Source organism: Eleutherodactylus coqui, chromosome 11 (assembly GCF_035609145.1).
Source record: "Eleutherodactylus coqui strain aEleCoq1 chromosome 11, aEleCoq1.hap1, whole genome shotgun sequence".
Classification (NCBI taxonomy): Eukaryota; Metazoa; Chordata; class Amphibia; order Anura; family Eleutherodactylidae; genus Eleutherodactylus; species Eleutherodactylus coqui.
Window position 1 is genome coordinate 35,634,304 of NC_089847.1, and position 14,957 is coordinate 35,649,260.

The 14,957-nt window shown below is 43.8% G+C and overlaps 1 protein-coding gene across 1 annotated transcript in view; it reads right to left on the minus strand.

Moving 5' to 3' along the window:
* Positions 1-2,849: 2,849 nt before the first annotated feature.
* The window catches only part of LOC136581700 (lysophosphatidylcholine acyltransferase 2-like), a 92,199-nt gene continuing 80,091 nt past the window's right edge, over positions 2,850-14,957 (minus strand). Inside the window, exons 5-6 of the mRNA XM_066582323.1 lie at positions 11,750-11,891; positions 2,850-4,074 (exon numbers count right to left, since the gene is read on the minus strand). Coding sequence (XP_066438420.1) covers positions 3,872-4,074; positions 11,750-11,891 — 345 coding nt within the window. The 3' untranslated portion in view covers positions 2,850-3,871. The remainder of the gene's footprint in view (positions 4,075-11,749; positions 11,892-14,957) is intronic.

Genomic DNA, 14,957 nt, shown 5'->3' on the forward strand with positions numbered 1-14,957 from the left:
CATCCATTGCTGTCTTCTGCAAACATTCTAGAAAAAAAATAACACACTTTGTACACTTTTTCTTCTGGGAAAGTATCAAATTTAGAAATGCTCGTGCCAAATCAATTAATTTCTAGCATAAGTATTTCTTACTTTGCAACCTTTTTTCACAGCTACCTACAACTTTAGCAATGTACAGTATACCCCTTTTGGGAGTCAGTGACAGACATGTTTAGGCATAAAATAAAAGTCTTTTCTCACACGCAGTTCCTGCACTCGAGAAACACGGCTGTGAGAACTAAGCCATTGAAATCAATGACTTCGTTTCGTTCCGTTTTGCATGTGTGATTTTCACACCACAACGCTGGACAAAATCACTGTCACCTGTTTAAGCCCTAACGCACCATGTTTTAAACTTTTCTTTTTCCTCATTACTGTACTTCAAGGCGGCTCTCAATTTTTGAATACCATTGGTGCGCAAGAGGTCAATGAAGCGATTAACCCTTGACAACCTCACTGAACAGCAAAGTCTGCAACAGTTTCCATGGGGCAAGATGAAAAATAGCTTTTGACTCATGGGGGTCTTTGCTTTAGTTTGGATCAGCACTATAGTATATTATGGTCGGTTTATGTCTCTTTTCAGTCTTACAAACTATATACTATATAACAGTAATATTACTTACTAGGTGTTTAGTTGATATCATAACTAGAGGATGCACATAGGGACAATAAAAAAATTTTTTTGAGCCAATTAAAAAACTGCCCCCTTGGTTTGTTTATTAAAGGGCTTATTCACATGGCCGTTGGCATTTTTATGTGCGCCTGCCTAACACAGCCAAATTTGAAATGCGGATTCCGCGATTGTCGCTTGCGTGGATTCCCGCAGCAAAACACAGGCATTGAAAGCCATGTGGTTCCGATTTTCTTTTCCCTCACACTCATGCATACGTATTGTGTATTCTGCAAGCAGAAGAAAAATCGCAGCATGCTCTCTGCACAGACAGCCTCTATTAAAGTCAATGGAGGTGTTCGACCCGCAGCCCATGCAATTAATCCACTAAGCGATTGCCCAAGAAATACAAACAACCCCCCCCCCCCGCTGTACTACGCATGACCGCCTCCAAGCCTAGGAGGCCATATGCAGTACAGGTTAGTTCCGTACGCAGGGTCAATGGCCGGGCTCACAGCATGCAGAATCTGAATGGTTGTGTGAGCTGGGCCTTAGGTTTTCAGTTATAATTTGGTTTCTCTTCTCAGTCTTTGGAGCAGAGAAATGGAATTAAAACGGAAATGAACTGATCTGTTTTTTCAACTATTGATATTAATGGGGTTTTTAAAAACTGAAAGCAAAAAATAGCTGCTATTTGCGTCTGTTCCTTTTTTAAATGCAACAAATAGAGCAGCGTTATCTGCTCTGTTTAAAAAACAGAGCCCTAATGTAATGGAAGCAAACAAAAGCTTTCAGTTTTCTTTCCATTTTTAAAAGCCCTATTAAAATGGTGGAAAAAAATGAATCAGTTTCTGTTTTAATTCCGCTTCTATGCTCCAAAAAAAATGGAGTAGAGGAATGAAATTATAACTAAAGCCCTAAAGCAGATGTGAAATATATGAGGCTGGGGCGGCAGTTGTCAGTCAATTAGATCGCTGGTGTAGATAGATATTGCATGTAAATATTCTCCATTTGAAAGAACTGTGATTGTTTTTTATATTGATGGCTGCTATGGGAGGCTTTGGACCATGGTATGAAGAAATGTATAGGTTCCAGATCCAGCGCTCTATTCGGATACTGTGAGCTGAAAACTTGGTATGGAATTTGTGAACTTTCGTTTGGACCATGGCACCATGAATAATAACTAGAGATGAGCGAGCATACTCGGCCACGCCCCTTTTTCGCCCGAGCACCGCGATTTTCGAGTACTTACGTACTCGGGCGAAAAGATTCGGGGGGCGCCGTGGGTGACTGGGGGGTTGCAGCGGGGAGTGAGGGGGAGAGGGAGGGCACCCCCCTGTTCCCCGCTACTAACCCCTGCGCCGCCATGCCTCCCCCCGCTCCCCGGCGCCCCCCGAATCTTTTCACCCGAGTACGGAAGTACTCGAAAATCGCGGTGCTCGATCGAGTAATTACTCGAAACGAGTATACTCGCTCATCTCTAATAATAACGTTAAAGGAGAATCATACTTTTACACAGTAAATTTACAAAATATGCAGAAATATTCACTTTACTTACATCTTTTAATCACTTTTTATTTTAAAAAAACATGATGTATTTCACTAGGGTCAACCTCACAGTACAATGAGAAATATTTGGTAGGGTTCAGACATAAGGTTATGTTGTGCTAAAAGGCTATGTCCACCTTGGCAAACAATGTTTTTCTACAGCTCCTATGTAGACCTATGCTTCCCCTTTGTAACAAACAACAAATACAACCTACGTTGTCTGATGTTTCTGTTGATGCCATACATCCTTATATATGTCCGCTAAATCTTGGTAAAGTACATTCAGTAGATAATCATGACAAAAGGGACAGAAAAAATGTATGACAACTGGATCAGACTACACAGAGCATATCTGTAGTCTGTTACCATAGAGACACATAGAACTATATAGGAGCTGCAGAAACAAAATGGTAGGAAATGTTTAAATGAGTTTTCCAGGGAGAATACTACTGCTGACCTGTCCTTTTAATAGGTCATCAATAGTTGATCTGCTGGGGTCTGCCGCTTGGGACCCCGACCGTTCAGCTGAGCGGGCGCATGCTGTCAGCGTCGCAAATACACAGAGGTCAGAGTGGAAGTCTCCGCACCAACCTCAGTCTAGTGGCCGGCGCTCGTAACTGCAGGCATGGCTCTCATTGAAATCAATGTGAGCTGTGACTGCAGTTACAAGTGCCAGCCACTACACAGAGGTCGGCTCAGAGACTTCCGCTCCGATCTCTGTATTTGCAGCATGTGCCCACTTAGCAGATCGGTCGGGGCCCCAAGCTACGGACCCCAGCTGATCAACTATTGATGACCGATCATCACCGATCATCAGTAGTATTCTTCCTGGAAGACCCCTTTAAATTTATGCAAAGTTCCTTTGCTTTTAGTTTCAGGTGTATTAGAACACTTAAAAAAAGAATTTAGACTGAGGCCAGCCCCAGGAACTATGGCTTGTTGTATATTTTCAATTAAAGCCGTTAAAATGCAGAGCCATCCATATAATACTTGAATAATCTGGAACAACTCCAGTAGAGAAAACCATATGCCTAGAAAGAGTAAAAAGGGCGTAACGAAAGGGGTACTCGTAATGAGACAGCCAATTAAGGTCTTGCTCACCTAGCCCTGTTTTGGTGTGTTTTGCTGGTGACTTCTTATTTTGCCCCTCCCTTCCTCAAAAAGAAAAATCGGCTCCTAAATGTATGCTCACTTGAGGTAGATCTGTTGCAGAACATTTTCTGCAGTAAAAATGTATTCCGCAGGTGAATTTGGTTTCTAAAAGCCCCATGCACATACTGCAGGAACAATCAAACCAAATTACATGGATTTTTGTGCAGAGATTTTCTACTATAGCTTTGCCTTAGCTTATTTCTCCTTACATAGGGAGTCTGATTGAGACTGAATGACAGTGCTCAGAGGTGGGGCGACTCCATACTAAGGACCTACCTGCCCTTCATGCACTACCATACAGGCCCCATGCATTGGGCTCTGCATAAAACTTATGGTTTTAATTGTGGACATGGTTCCCTAAATTTCAAAAAAGGAGAAACTAAATATAAACCAGCGAACTATGATAATCATCTTCAATGAGTAATGTATCACACAGGCAAAAAGTGGGGAAAAGCCCCCTGCGTCCTAACACAGATATAAAGCACAACTTTATTTAAAAATCCTTATTCTTTTTAGTCTCATTCAGTCTACTTTTTTGTCTGATGAACTAGTAGCTTCCTCTATGCTGCTGTTGGTGCCCTGGTTTCCGGCTATGAAGGGTTCTAAATTCTTGTCTTCCTCTTCCTCTTGCTGCAGTACATGCAAGTAATATTTCTGGTGGTCAAGGTAGGTTGTAAACAATTTTGAATATTCTGGATGACTCAGGAAAAAGTTTTTAAACTCCTCTACAAGAAATAGAAATAGAATTAAAATAAGCCATGAAGAATTTTGGTGCACAACCATAAACATATTATTGCAGCATCTCATGTACATGAGGCAGACAAACATGGTATTCCATAGAAGACAGAGCTAAAAAATACACTGATTTTTACCCGTGGCTACTGCTTTTCAGCATACCTGTACTACCTTTATTTTTTATAATAAAGTTACATATTTTGCCTACTGTACTTCTAGTATTTCTAGATTTGTAGGTTGGTGCATATATAGTTAATGAAGTTGTCCAGTTGTAAACTATTGTTGGCCTATCCTTACGATAGGCCATCAATAGTAGATTAATGGGTGTCTGCCGCCCAGGATCCTTGTCCATCAGCTGTTTGCCAAGCCAGTGCACTAATGCAATAAGCAGAATTCTGCAGCAATCAGACAGCTCCTTTCCCACTGTAGTGGTGAGGCTTGGTATTGCAGCCAAGGTTCCCATTAAAGTAATTAGAAACATTTTCTGTAATACCAAGCTGGTCCACTACAGTGAAACTGAAGCTATCTGCTTATTTTAGAAATCAGCTCAGTACTTGAACAAAGCAGCCCCGCAAAGAGTGATTGGTGGAATACAATGCAGCGGAACCCCACCAATCTGCTATTGGATAAAGATAGGCCATCAATAGTTTCCAGTTGGACAACACCATTAATCTGACATTAATTTATGACAGCAGTAAATTTAAAAGACTTGGTTTGGTTGAAGGCATACAGTGTATAAGGGGGTTGTCTGGTTTAGAAAACTGGCTGATAGTTCAACCCCTTAGTGTTAAAGCCCGTTTGTGCCTTAATGATCAGGCCAAATGTTGGAAATCTGACGTGTCACTTTAACATAGAAAAACTCCGAAAAGCTTTTGCATATCCAAGTAATTCTGACATTGTTTTTTAGCAACATATTGTACTTCATTTAGGTAAAAACAGACCAATAGAATTTGTGTATATTTATTAAAAGCACCACAATTGGGAAGATTTTGAGAAAATTGTCAGTTTAACATTTTCAAATGCAATATGTCAAATATGTGCAAACATACTGTACACTTTTTTGCTAAGATATATATTTTCATCTGTTTACTTTATTCTGGAAGCACATTGGAAAAACCTTTGTTTTTTTTAACCATTTAGGAGACATACAAAATTTAACATTAACATTTTGAGAATCATTTTGTTTTCCTACACCAAGCCAAGATTGCAAAGGCTCATAGGTGTCCGAATGACAGATACCCTCACACTTGACCCCATATATTCACCGAAGGGTGTTTTGAGTATTTTGACCCCACAGTTTCTTTTCAGGAGTCAATGCAATTTAGAGGAGAAAAAAACAACAATTTTATATTTTTGAAAATATGTCATTTTAAAGACAGTTTTTTTTTCTATAGTGCACATGAAAATGAGGATTTGTACCCCAAAATGGATACCCCTGTTTGTCCTGTGTTCGAAAACATACCCATTGTGGCCCTAATCTTATATATGTATGCACAATGGGGCCCAAAACGAAAGAAACAGCTGGTGGCTTTCAGAACAGAAATTTTGCTTGAAAGTGTTTAAGGCCCCATTGCCCATTTGTAGAGCCCTAGAGTGGCCAAAATGATGGAGAAACCCCACAAATTACCCCATTTTGAAAACCGACGCACATGTGCAGAAGACTGTGTCAGGTCCTGGAAGGACTCTCAGCTCTTCCTATGGATCCAATCCGTGTGGGGACATGAAACTTTAACCTTCTCCAACTTTTCTTTTACTTTTATGCGATCGCCATTATTGCATAATCACAATCGTGTGACCCATCACAACTACAGGCTATCAGCAACCTCTGGCAACCTTTAGCAGGGAGCTGTCACCCACACAGACCTCGGGGCCTTAATATCCAGGGCAAGCATGTTTTTACAGCCCTGGGGATTAAAGCCCGGAAACCCAGGATGTAAAAACACATATGAGTGGTCACTAAGGGGTTAATGGGGGCCTGTTAGCTCTCCTGACTTGTCCATTTTAGTTAATACTTTTAGGCCTCCTTCCCACGAGCGTGACGGGGTCCGCCGCGTAATATTACGCAGTGAAGCCCGTCACGGCGCCCCCCAGAGCCCCTATACTTACCTGCGGGAGATAGCGTGAAATCGCTTCCCCGCCCACCACCGCCGCGTCACCGCCCGTCACCGCCCACCGCCGCCGCGTCACCGAGCGTGTCACGTGACGCGGCCGGCCGTGTCACGTGACGCGGCCGGCCGCGTCATAAGGCGTCATATGACGCGCGGCGGTGGGCGGGAAAGCGTTTTTTCACGCTATCTCCCGCTGGTTACAGCGGGAGATAGCGTGAACGGACGGCTTCCATTGACTGCAATGGAAGCTGTCAGTGCGTACAGCCCGTCCTCACCCGCAGAAAATAGAGCATGCTGCGGGTGAGGACGGGAGAAATCGCGGTGCGTAATTCCGCGCTGGAATTACGCATCGTGAGCATTGTGCTATTAGGTTCAATAGAACCTAATAGCTGCGGGCAACGCAGCGGATTTTCGCCGCGAATTACGCGGCGGAAATCCGTTCGTGGGAAGGAGGCATTATTCTTCATGAAACATCTTAGAACATAGTTTCTTATAACATTGTGTTGTGCTGTTCCTCTGTTATTCCTCTTGTGAAACGGGTGTGTCTCTACACCAGGGTTCCCCAACTCCAGTCCTCAGGGACCGCTAACAGGTCATATTTTCAGGATTTCCTCAGTGATGCACAGGTGATGTAATTATTGTTGGTGCCTCAGACATTGGCACAGGTGTTCTTTCTATAGGATATCCTGAAAACATGACCTGTTTGTGGTCCCTGAGGACTGGAGTTGGGGACCATTGCTCTACACAACCTGACTCTGTCAAGCACTGATTGGATAGTGTGAGAATGTCTAGGGACACGACCCCCAACTAGTAACACCAAGTGGTCAAGCTATTCATACCATAGAAGTGGAAGGAACAATAAAGGAATAGTACAACAAAGAGCTATAAGTAAAGCTGCTCCAAGGTCGCGACAATAATGGGGAATACAATTATTTACCAAAACGGGTATGTCGGGCCTCTTGACAGGTCCTCTTTAAAGCCAGACAAATGGGGCAATCTTGCAATATATGGGCATCCATTTGAATACTTCCCATGTCTACCACACCTCCAAAATAAGGGATTTTAAAGCTCTCACCATTTAACACTCCAAATAAAATGTTTTTCATAGATACATTTGAAGGTCTATAAAAGTAAAGAACTGGCATACTAAGTAGAGAGGGACATGAAATTACAAGACACTGAACTCCTCCATTAGTAAGTATATAATAATCACATGTGTTAGGCTGGGTTATATCCCCTGGGGAGAGAATTGTGTGGGGAATGGTTTTGCAGAGGGAGGCATTTGATTAATGAAAATATATGTATTGTCCTTGCCATATATTCCTCTTCTTTTATACACATTTGGAAAATGTGTATGATCTGTATGACCTCTAATGCTTTGTATGTAAGTGGGATGTGAAAAGGTAACGCAGACTGGATAGTCAAATGTCATTGGTGATAGAATTAGAGATGAGCGAGCATACTCGATAAGGCAAACTACTCGAGTGAGTAGGGCCTTATTCGAGTACCTGCCCGCTCGTCTCTAAAGATTTGGGTGCCGGCGGGGAGCTGCGGGGAAGAGCGGGGAGATCTCTCTCCCCCTCCCCCCCCCCCCCTCCCCCCTGCTCACCGCCGTAACTCACCTGTCACCCGCGCCGGCAGCCGAATCTTTAGAGAAGAGCGGGCAGGTACTCGCATAAGGCACTCGCTCGAGTAGTTTGCCTTATCGAGTATGCTCGCTCATCTCTAGATAGAATGCTTTTGTAGAAATGATGTTGTTGAATGGAGCATAGTTAGAGGAGTGATGTTAATGCTAAAAGTGAAGAAACTAATGCAAACACTAATGTATATGAAGAAAAGTGATACTAATGTTATATTTAATGGGAAAAATATGGTTTATTACACAGATGTTAGTGTTTAGTAAAGGAAATACTCAGGTTTATCATAGCAAATACTGTGTTGTTTATTACATAACTACAGAGGTATATTGGATATTGTAATTGTGTATTATACAACTGTTTGATGTAATTGCTGACATGAGAGTTCGGCTGATGATTACTGCCTGACTGATGATGAGTATTGTTTGTGACCATGCAGTTAGAAAGTGTGATAGTCTCTGTCATAGCCTCCATGGACGTCATAGGATTAGTTTGTATCCCAGTCATTTTTTTGGTGTTTCTCCCCGGGTATCGTGCTGCGCAGAGTATGTGTGTTGGATGGATGAATAGTGGATCAAGTCTGATTCTGTGGGAAGGTGCCTGTTGGGGTATGATAGGCAGGGTGTGGTGCACAGCTGAGGGTTGCGTTTTCTGTGCTGATGAAGTGCGCAAGAGAATTGTGAGATTCAAACAGAAGTTGATGCAACCTATAGTCATTAGTCACAAGTGAAGTTCTGTGACGCCTGCTGTGGGGAAGAGGCTGGGTGAAGGTAAACAGGGTATTAGTGTAGTATGTCTACACCGGAAGTGTGGGCATGACAAGGCTGAGCTACAGGTAATGCCCAGGTCACGCCCACAGCTCCCAATTAGCTGTGGCATACACACCTTCACCGAGCTGCCAAAAGCTCGGTGCATCATAGAGACGCTGTTAAAGGGGTTGTCCCGCGAAACAAAGTGGGGGTATACACTTCTGTATGGCCATATTAATGCACTTTGTAATGTACATTGTGCATTAATTATAAGCCATACAGAAGTTATCAGAAGTTATTCACTTACCTGTTCCGTTGCTAGCGTCCTCGTCTCCATGGTGCCGTCTAATTTTCAGCGTCTAATCGCCGGATTAGACGCGCTTGCGCAGTCCGGTCTTCTTCTTTTCTGAATGGGGCCGCTCGTGCCGGAGAGCGGCTCCTTGTAGCTCCGCCCTGTCACGTGCCGATTCCAGCCAATCAGGAGGCTGGAATCGGCAATGGACCGCACAGAAGCCCTGCAGTCCACCGAGGGTGAAGATCCCGGCGGCCATCTTCACCAGGTAAGTAAGAAGTCACCGGAGCGCGGGGATTCAGGTAAGCACTCTCCGGTTTTCTTTTTTAACCCCTGCATCGGGTTTGTCTCGCGCCGAACGGGGGGGGGGGGGCTATTGGGAAAAAAAAACAACGTTTCGGCGCGGGACAACCCCTTTAAGGGTTTTCTTAGAGGGAGGCAGCTCCCTCTGTTTTTGTCATCGGACCCCCGAGATAAAAATCGTGTACTGCCGATGGGTTGTTATGGCAAGAGGATTCCAGATACAGGCGTCCTGTTCTGCTATCAGCCCCCACAGTGACGAGCTCTGGCAGCGGGAGCCAGCTGTCAGTGATAGCTAGCCTCCTGCTGCATCAGCTGCAGGGTGCATTAGAGCAGTGACTCCCATTGTTAACCCCAGGTTGAAGGTGTATGTGTGCCACAGCCAATCGGGAGCTGTGGGCGTGACCTAGCCGTTACCTGCAGCTCAGCCCGGTCACGCCCACACTTCTGATGAAGACATACTACACTAATACTGGTAAACAATGTGAGTGAGAAAATTTACTAGAACCTCTTGTCCTGAGGAAGAGAATGCATAGACAGTTTGGACCATGGTACCGTAGCTCTGAACTGGGACTTGTTGGTTTGAGCAGTCCATGAGAGATAGACTAGCATCATAAAGACTGCAAGTAGACCAGTAACTTGACTGTGTTAGGCCGCCTGCAGATGGGTGGGTCGGATCCGGCTGCGAGGTTTCTCGCCGCGGGATCCGACCCGAGCGCCTGCAGAGAGCGGCGCGTACTCACCTGCGCCCGCGGCTCCAGCTGTTTGATGTGCCGGCTTGCTGGGCAGCCGGTGCATGCGCAGACCAGAGCCGGTGGCCGGACAGTGACGTTTCTGCTCTACGAGCCCCGCACAGAAATAAAGCATGCCGCGGTTTATTTGCCGCGCGGCCAAACTGCGGCCGTCTGCATAGGATTGCGTTTGTCATCGTACCCCTAGATAAATTCGTTAAGGGGTCTACTTTTCAAAATGGGGTCACTTGTGGGCGTTCTCCATCGTTTTGGTCACTCAATGGCTCTACAAGTGTGCAATAGGGCCTAAATCTCCTTCAAGCAAAATTTCTGTTTTGAAAGCCACCGGTTGCTCCTTTCATTTTGGGCCCCATTGTGCATACAGGCGTAATACTAGGGCCACAATGGGTATGTTTCTGAGCACGGGATAAACAGGCTTATCCATTCTGGGGTGCAAATCCTCATTTTCATGTGTACTATAGAAATAATTCCTGCCTTTAAAATGACATATTTGCAAAAATATGAAATTTTAGTTTTTCTCTTCTAAATTGCATTGACTCCTAAAAAAAACCTGTTTGGTTTAAACACTCATAACACCCCTTAGTGAATACGTTAAGGGGTGTAGTTTTAAAAATGGGGTCATTTGTGGGGGTATCTATCATTTTGACTTCTATGAGCCTTTCCAATCTTGGCTTGGTGTAGAAAAACAAACTGTTCCTCAAAATGCTGAAAAGTAATATTAAATTTGTACGTCTCCTAAATGGTTAAAAAAAAAAACGAAAGTTTTTCCAATGTGCGCCCAAAATAAAGTAAACGGATGGAAATATATATCTTAGCAAAAATTTCTATATTATGTTTACACATATTTGAGATATTGCAGTTGGAAATGTGAAAAAATGACTATTTTTAAAAATTTTTCCCAATTTTGGCGCTTTTAATAAATAAACACAAATTCTATCGGTCTTTTTTTCCACCTAAATGAAGTACAACATGTGGCGAAAAAACAATGTCAGAATCGCTTGGATATGCAAAACCTTTCTGGTGTTTTTCCATGCTAAATTGACACGTGTCAGATTTGCAAAATTTGGCCTGGTCATTAAGGCGAAAACAGGCTTGGTCACTAAGGGGTTGATTCCACAAAGACTGGCTAGCAAATACAGCATTAAAAAGATTTCTAAGCCTGTGTAGTTGAGTGTTCCGAATTATATTGACAAAGGATTTAAAACTGTATTACAACATTTGAAAACATATGCTACTTAAAGGGGGTGTCCAATTGTAAGCTATTGAAGGTCTATCCTCAGGAAACGCCATCAATAGCAGATCCGTGGGTGTCTGCCACCTGGGACTACCTCTCATCATCTGTTCTCTGGTCCACTGCTCTCATGCACTGAGCCAATTTTTGCAGGAAGCAGACAGCCCCTTTTCCACTGCAGTAGCCAGGGAACGAAGCAGTCTGCTTCCTGGTAATATCAGCTCAGTGTACAAACTCACCAGCCCAGAGAACAGCATATTGGTGAGAATCCCATGCAGCAGGCCCATTCCAGTCTACTATTGATAACCATCTTGAGGACAGACCATCAGAAGCCTACCACTGGATCAACCCTTAAAGGGTCTGTATGTTTATTGTGTACAACTTAAAGTAAACATTGTTATAGTTTGCTGCAAAATGTGCTTCATCTCTCAAGACTTCTGCACAGTGGGACAACTCCCCTCACATGCTTATACTACTGTCCGGTCTTCCATTCTTCACAGACATGGCCAGTAGGAGGGATTCCTCCTTATTAATGACAGATCCCCTTTGAATGTGTCATTTTGTGATGATAATGTATTAGTTCTGGTCTTTCTTACCATAACAGAGTTTTCCTGACTCATCAGCATCCATATCCTGGAAAAGTTTGGAAACATCAAGGTCTGGAACGCCAAGTGAAGATCTTAACAGGGAACTGAATTCATTTTCTGTGATGCTGCCATCGCCATCAATATCAAATAACTAGGGTAAAGCAAAACATTATAATGGCATGTGATATATGTTGTAATTACTTCAGACTCAGCTGTATGTGATTATTATACCTGTACAGAGACAGAGAAAAGTAATAAGGGCTAATGCCCACGGAACTCCGCGACGTTGCCCTGCAGCTATAAGGTTCTATTGAACCTAATAGCTTAATGTTCATGCAGCGGAGTTTTAAATGCCACAGGAATATGCGTGGCCAGCTTCCATTGTAGACAACGTGGCCTTGCCCACTGTAAATACGTGGCCCTGCCCACTGTAAATACATGGCCCCGCCCACCGCTGGCCACGTCATCTGACACTGCCGGCACGTCATGCACTGTACTGTGAATGCCTGCTGGCCCTCCATGCGGGACGTGTACAGAGGATCCGGAGCGGTAAGTATGGAGGTTTTGTGGTGGGGTGCAGGGGGCGTGGCGGACTGCGCCGTGATATTCCGCTGGCGGAGTCAGTCACGGCCGTGGGCATGAGCCCTAAGGCTGGGTTCCCACACGGCGTATTCCTGGCGGAAATATCGCAGTTTGGCCACAGCGAAAAACCGCGAGATTTCCGCCTGCAAAGCGCTACTTCAAAACCCGCGGCACTTAGAGGAGAGCGCGGCCGCAATGAAAAAAATAAAAGAATGGACATGCTGTGGCCAGTGAATCTGCGCCACAGCACTTGCTTCTGCCACCTTTGCTGCAATGAATTTGCCTTCCCATGTGGACAAGATTTCTGAAAAATCTTGTCCACATGGCTGGCTAATCCCGGGATTACCGTCCGCAAGTGGATTCGCCTCGGCCTAAGAGAAAAAAACAACTGCAGGACTCATCATCTACAAGCCTATAGCAAGTGCTTTACACAAATAAACTGGATCCAGGGTTTGAGCGAACGTCTGATCAACCACATGTACAAGGGTGGACAAAAATATGGAAACACTGAACGAAATGCATAGGATTTTAATCATTAGCACTGAGCTGCCCTATCGGCCCCTGCTTAGTGGAGAGATTTCCACTAAATTTGTGTTTACTTTACCTCTTGCCCTGCTCTGGGTGGTTTTGGGAGCCAGCTGGTAACAGAAGCTGAGTGGCTCAAACTCCTGATTAAAGGAACCTTGTTGCTCAGGCAGATGTTCACTTTTGCCCAGCAGCATATATGTCCTATTACCTCCACTTAAAATTGGTCTCTATATGTCTTATTGAAATATGGATTATAATCCTAAACATGCATTTTGTACGGTGTTTCCATATTTTTGTCCACCCCCCCGTATGTCTTATGTAAGCACAGCAGTAATACTCATATGACTTACAAATGTTTTACAGAATGTCATTTATCTAAGAACTACCAGTTTTGTTCTATAAGCGTTAACAGGTCCATTAATGATACTTTTTTCTGCAATTTCGCCATTTGTAAGGCTATTAAAACAGACAGATATGGCCCAATTGCTATATTTTATGCAATTTTTCTAATACATTTTGATTTGTTTTCTGCGTGTTTTCTAACGCAATCCTATGGCAGCTTCCACGGGCGGAAATTCTGCCGGAAATCCCGCCGTGGAATTTCTGCCCATGTGCAGGGGGACTAAGGCATTTTTTTTACATGCATAATAATATATATTGTTTGTAGTACGGTATGCATTGCAGAATATCGTTTGTACTTATACTTGCAGAACCTTGCATAAGCTGAGGCTATGCTTAAATATAAGGGTTAAATAGTACAGATAAGAGGTGATTTTGGTTACCAAGCAGATAGATCTTCAGCAAGTTTTGCAGAGTGCATCAGTTTTTGCAAAGCTAAATTCTAGCAGTTTTGCAAGGCATCACAATCCCCGGGAATGTGGGAGGAGCCAGACGCCAGGCACCAGTCAGAGTAGAGTTGCTTGTGGGATGGGGGAGAGAGAAGAACAACCTGGCAGGTGAGTGCAAAGACCAGAGACCCAGAATCTTCACCCGCCCTGCCATGTTTTCTTTGTGCGCAATATGCAATCAATAGAACCCCTTGATTTCAATGGGTTCGTTCACATGCGCAATCTTGCGCGCAAATTTTCAAACAAAATACGCTGCATGCTCTATCTTCCTGTGGATTTGCACAGGCAAATAGCAGATATAGAACTATTAGACTTAATTACCCATTTCAATGAAGAGGAGTATGGTTGCATGTTGGTTTTGCTGTGCAAATGCACACAATTTGCGCACACAAAAAGTACAGTAGGACATGCATTTGCGCATGCAAATATGCAGCATAAATTCTGCAAATATGTGGCGTAAATGTGCACATAACTGCACTCATGCCCATGTGATAACTTTAATAAGCTTAGTCCTCGTGGCTCTGAATCTATCGCCTTTGATGTGTTAAGCCTCTGTCTGCTGGAGAGTCATGTGTGCTGGCATCAGAAATGGTGGCAGCAAGAATCTTGGGGTGTGTTGAGGGGCATTTTATGCTCAGTTTGCTTCCTGAGTGTAAGGTGCATGCAAAATTAAATGATAGATCAGCCTCTTGCAGTCACATCCAAGTCCTGAGATTGCAGAATGTGTACAGGACATAAGGCTAGCAAGGATTAGACAAAAAGGCCATTTTAATTCAGATCAGCACCACTCTTGTCTATTTTGCAGTGCATTCCTATTCAAGTTCATGGGCCTAATCTACAGTATCAGTCATAGTGGAAGGTCATAGACAAAAAATGGGCTGGGTTTTTTTGGGGGGGGAGGGGGAGAGACAGCATCTTTTCTAACCCTGGATAATCATTCTAAGATCTGTGTTCCTTATGATTTTGCAAAGAAATGCAAACAAATCTAACAGGTGGCATTGCTACCTTTCAAGGTAAGTGCATGACTACTATAAAGTCTGGTGTTTATCAGTAGCATTAGGTTATAAGGCAGGGGTGTAGAATCTGTGGCCCAGGATGGCTATTAATGTGGCCCAACACAAAGGGGAGGCTGCATCTGCAGGAGGCGAGGCCGCAGGCAGTACCTGGCACTGGCATTTGCTGTGATTGAGTTACTCCAGGTCCAGTGTGATTCTCCTTGTCCTCCCAAGTCCTGACTGCTGCCAATCCAGTAACAAGGT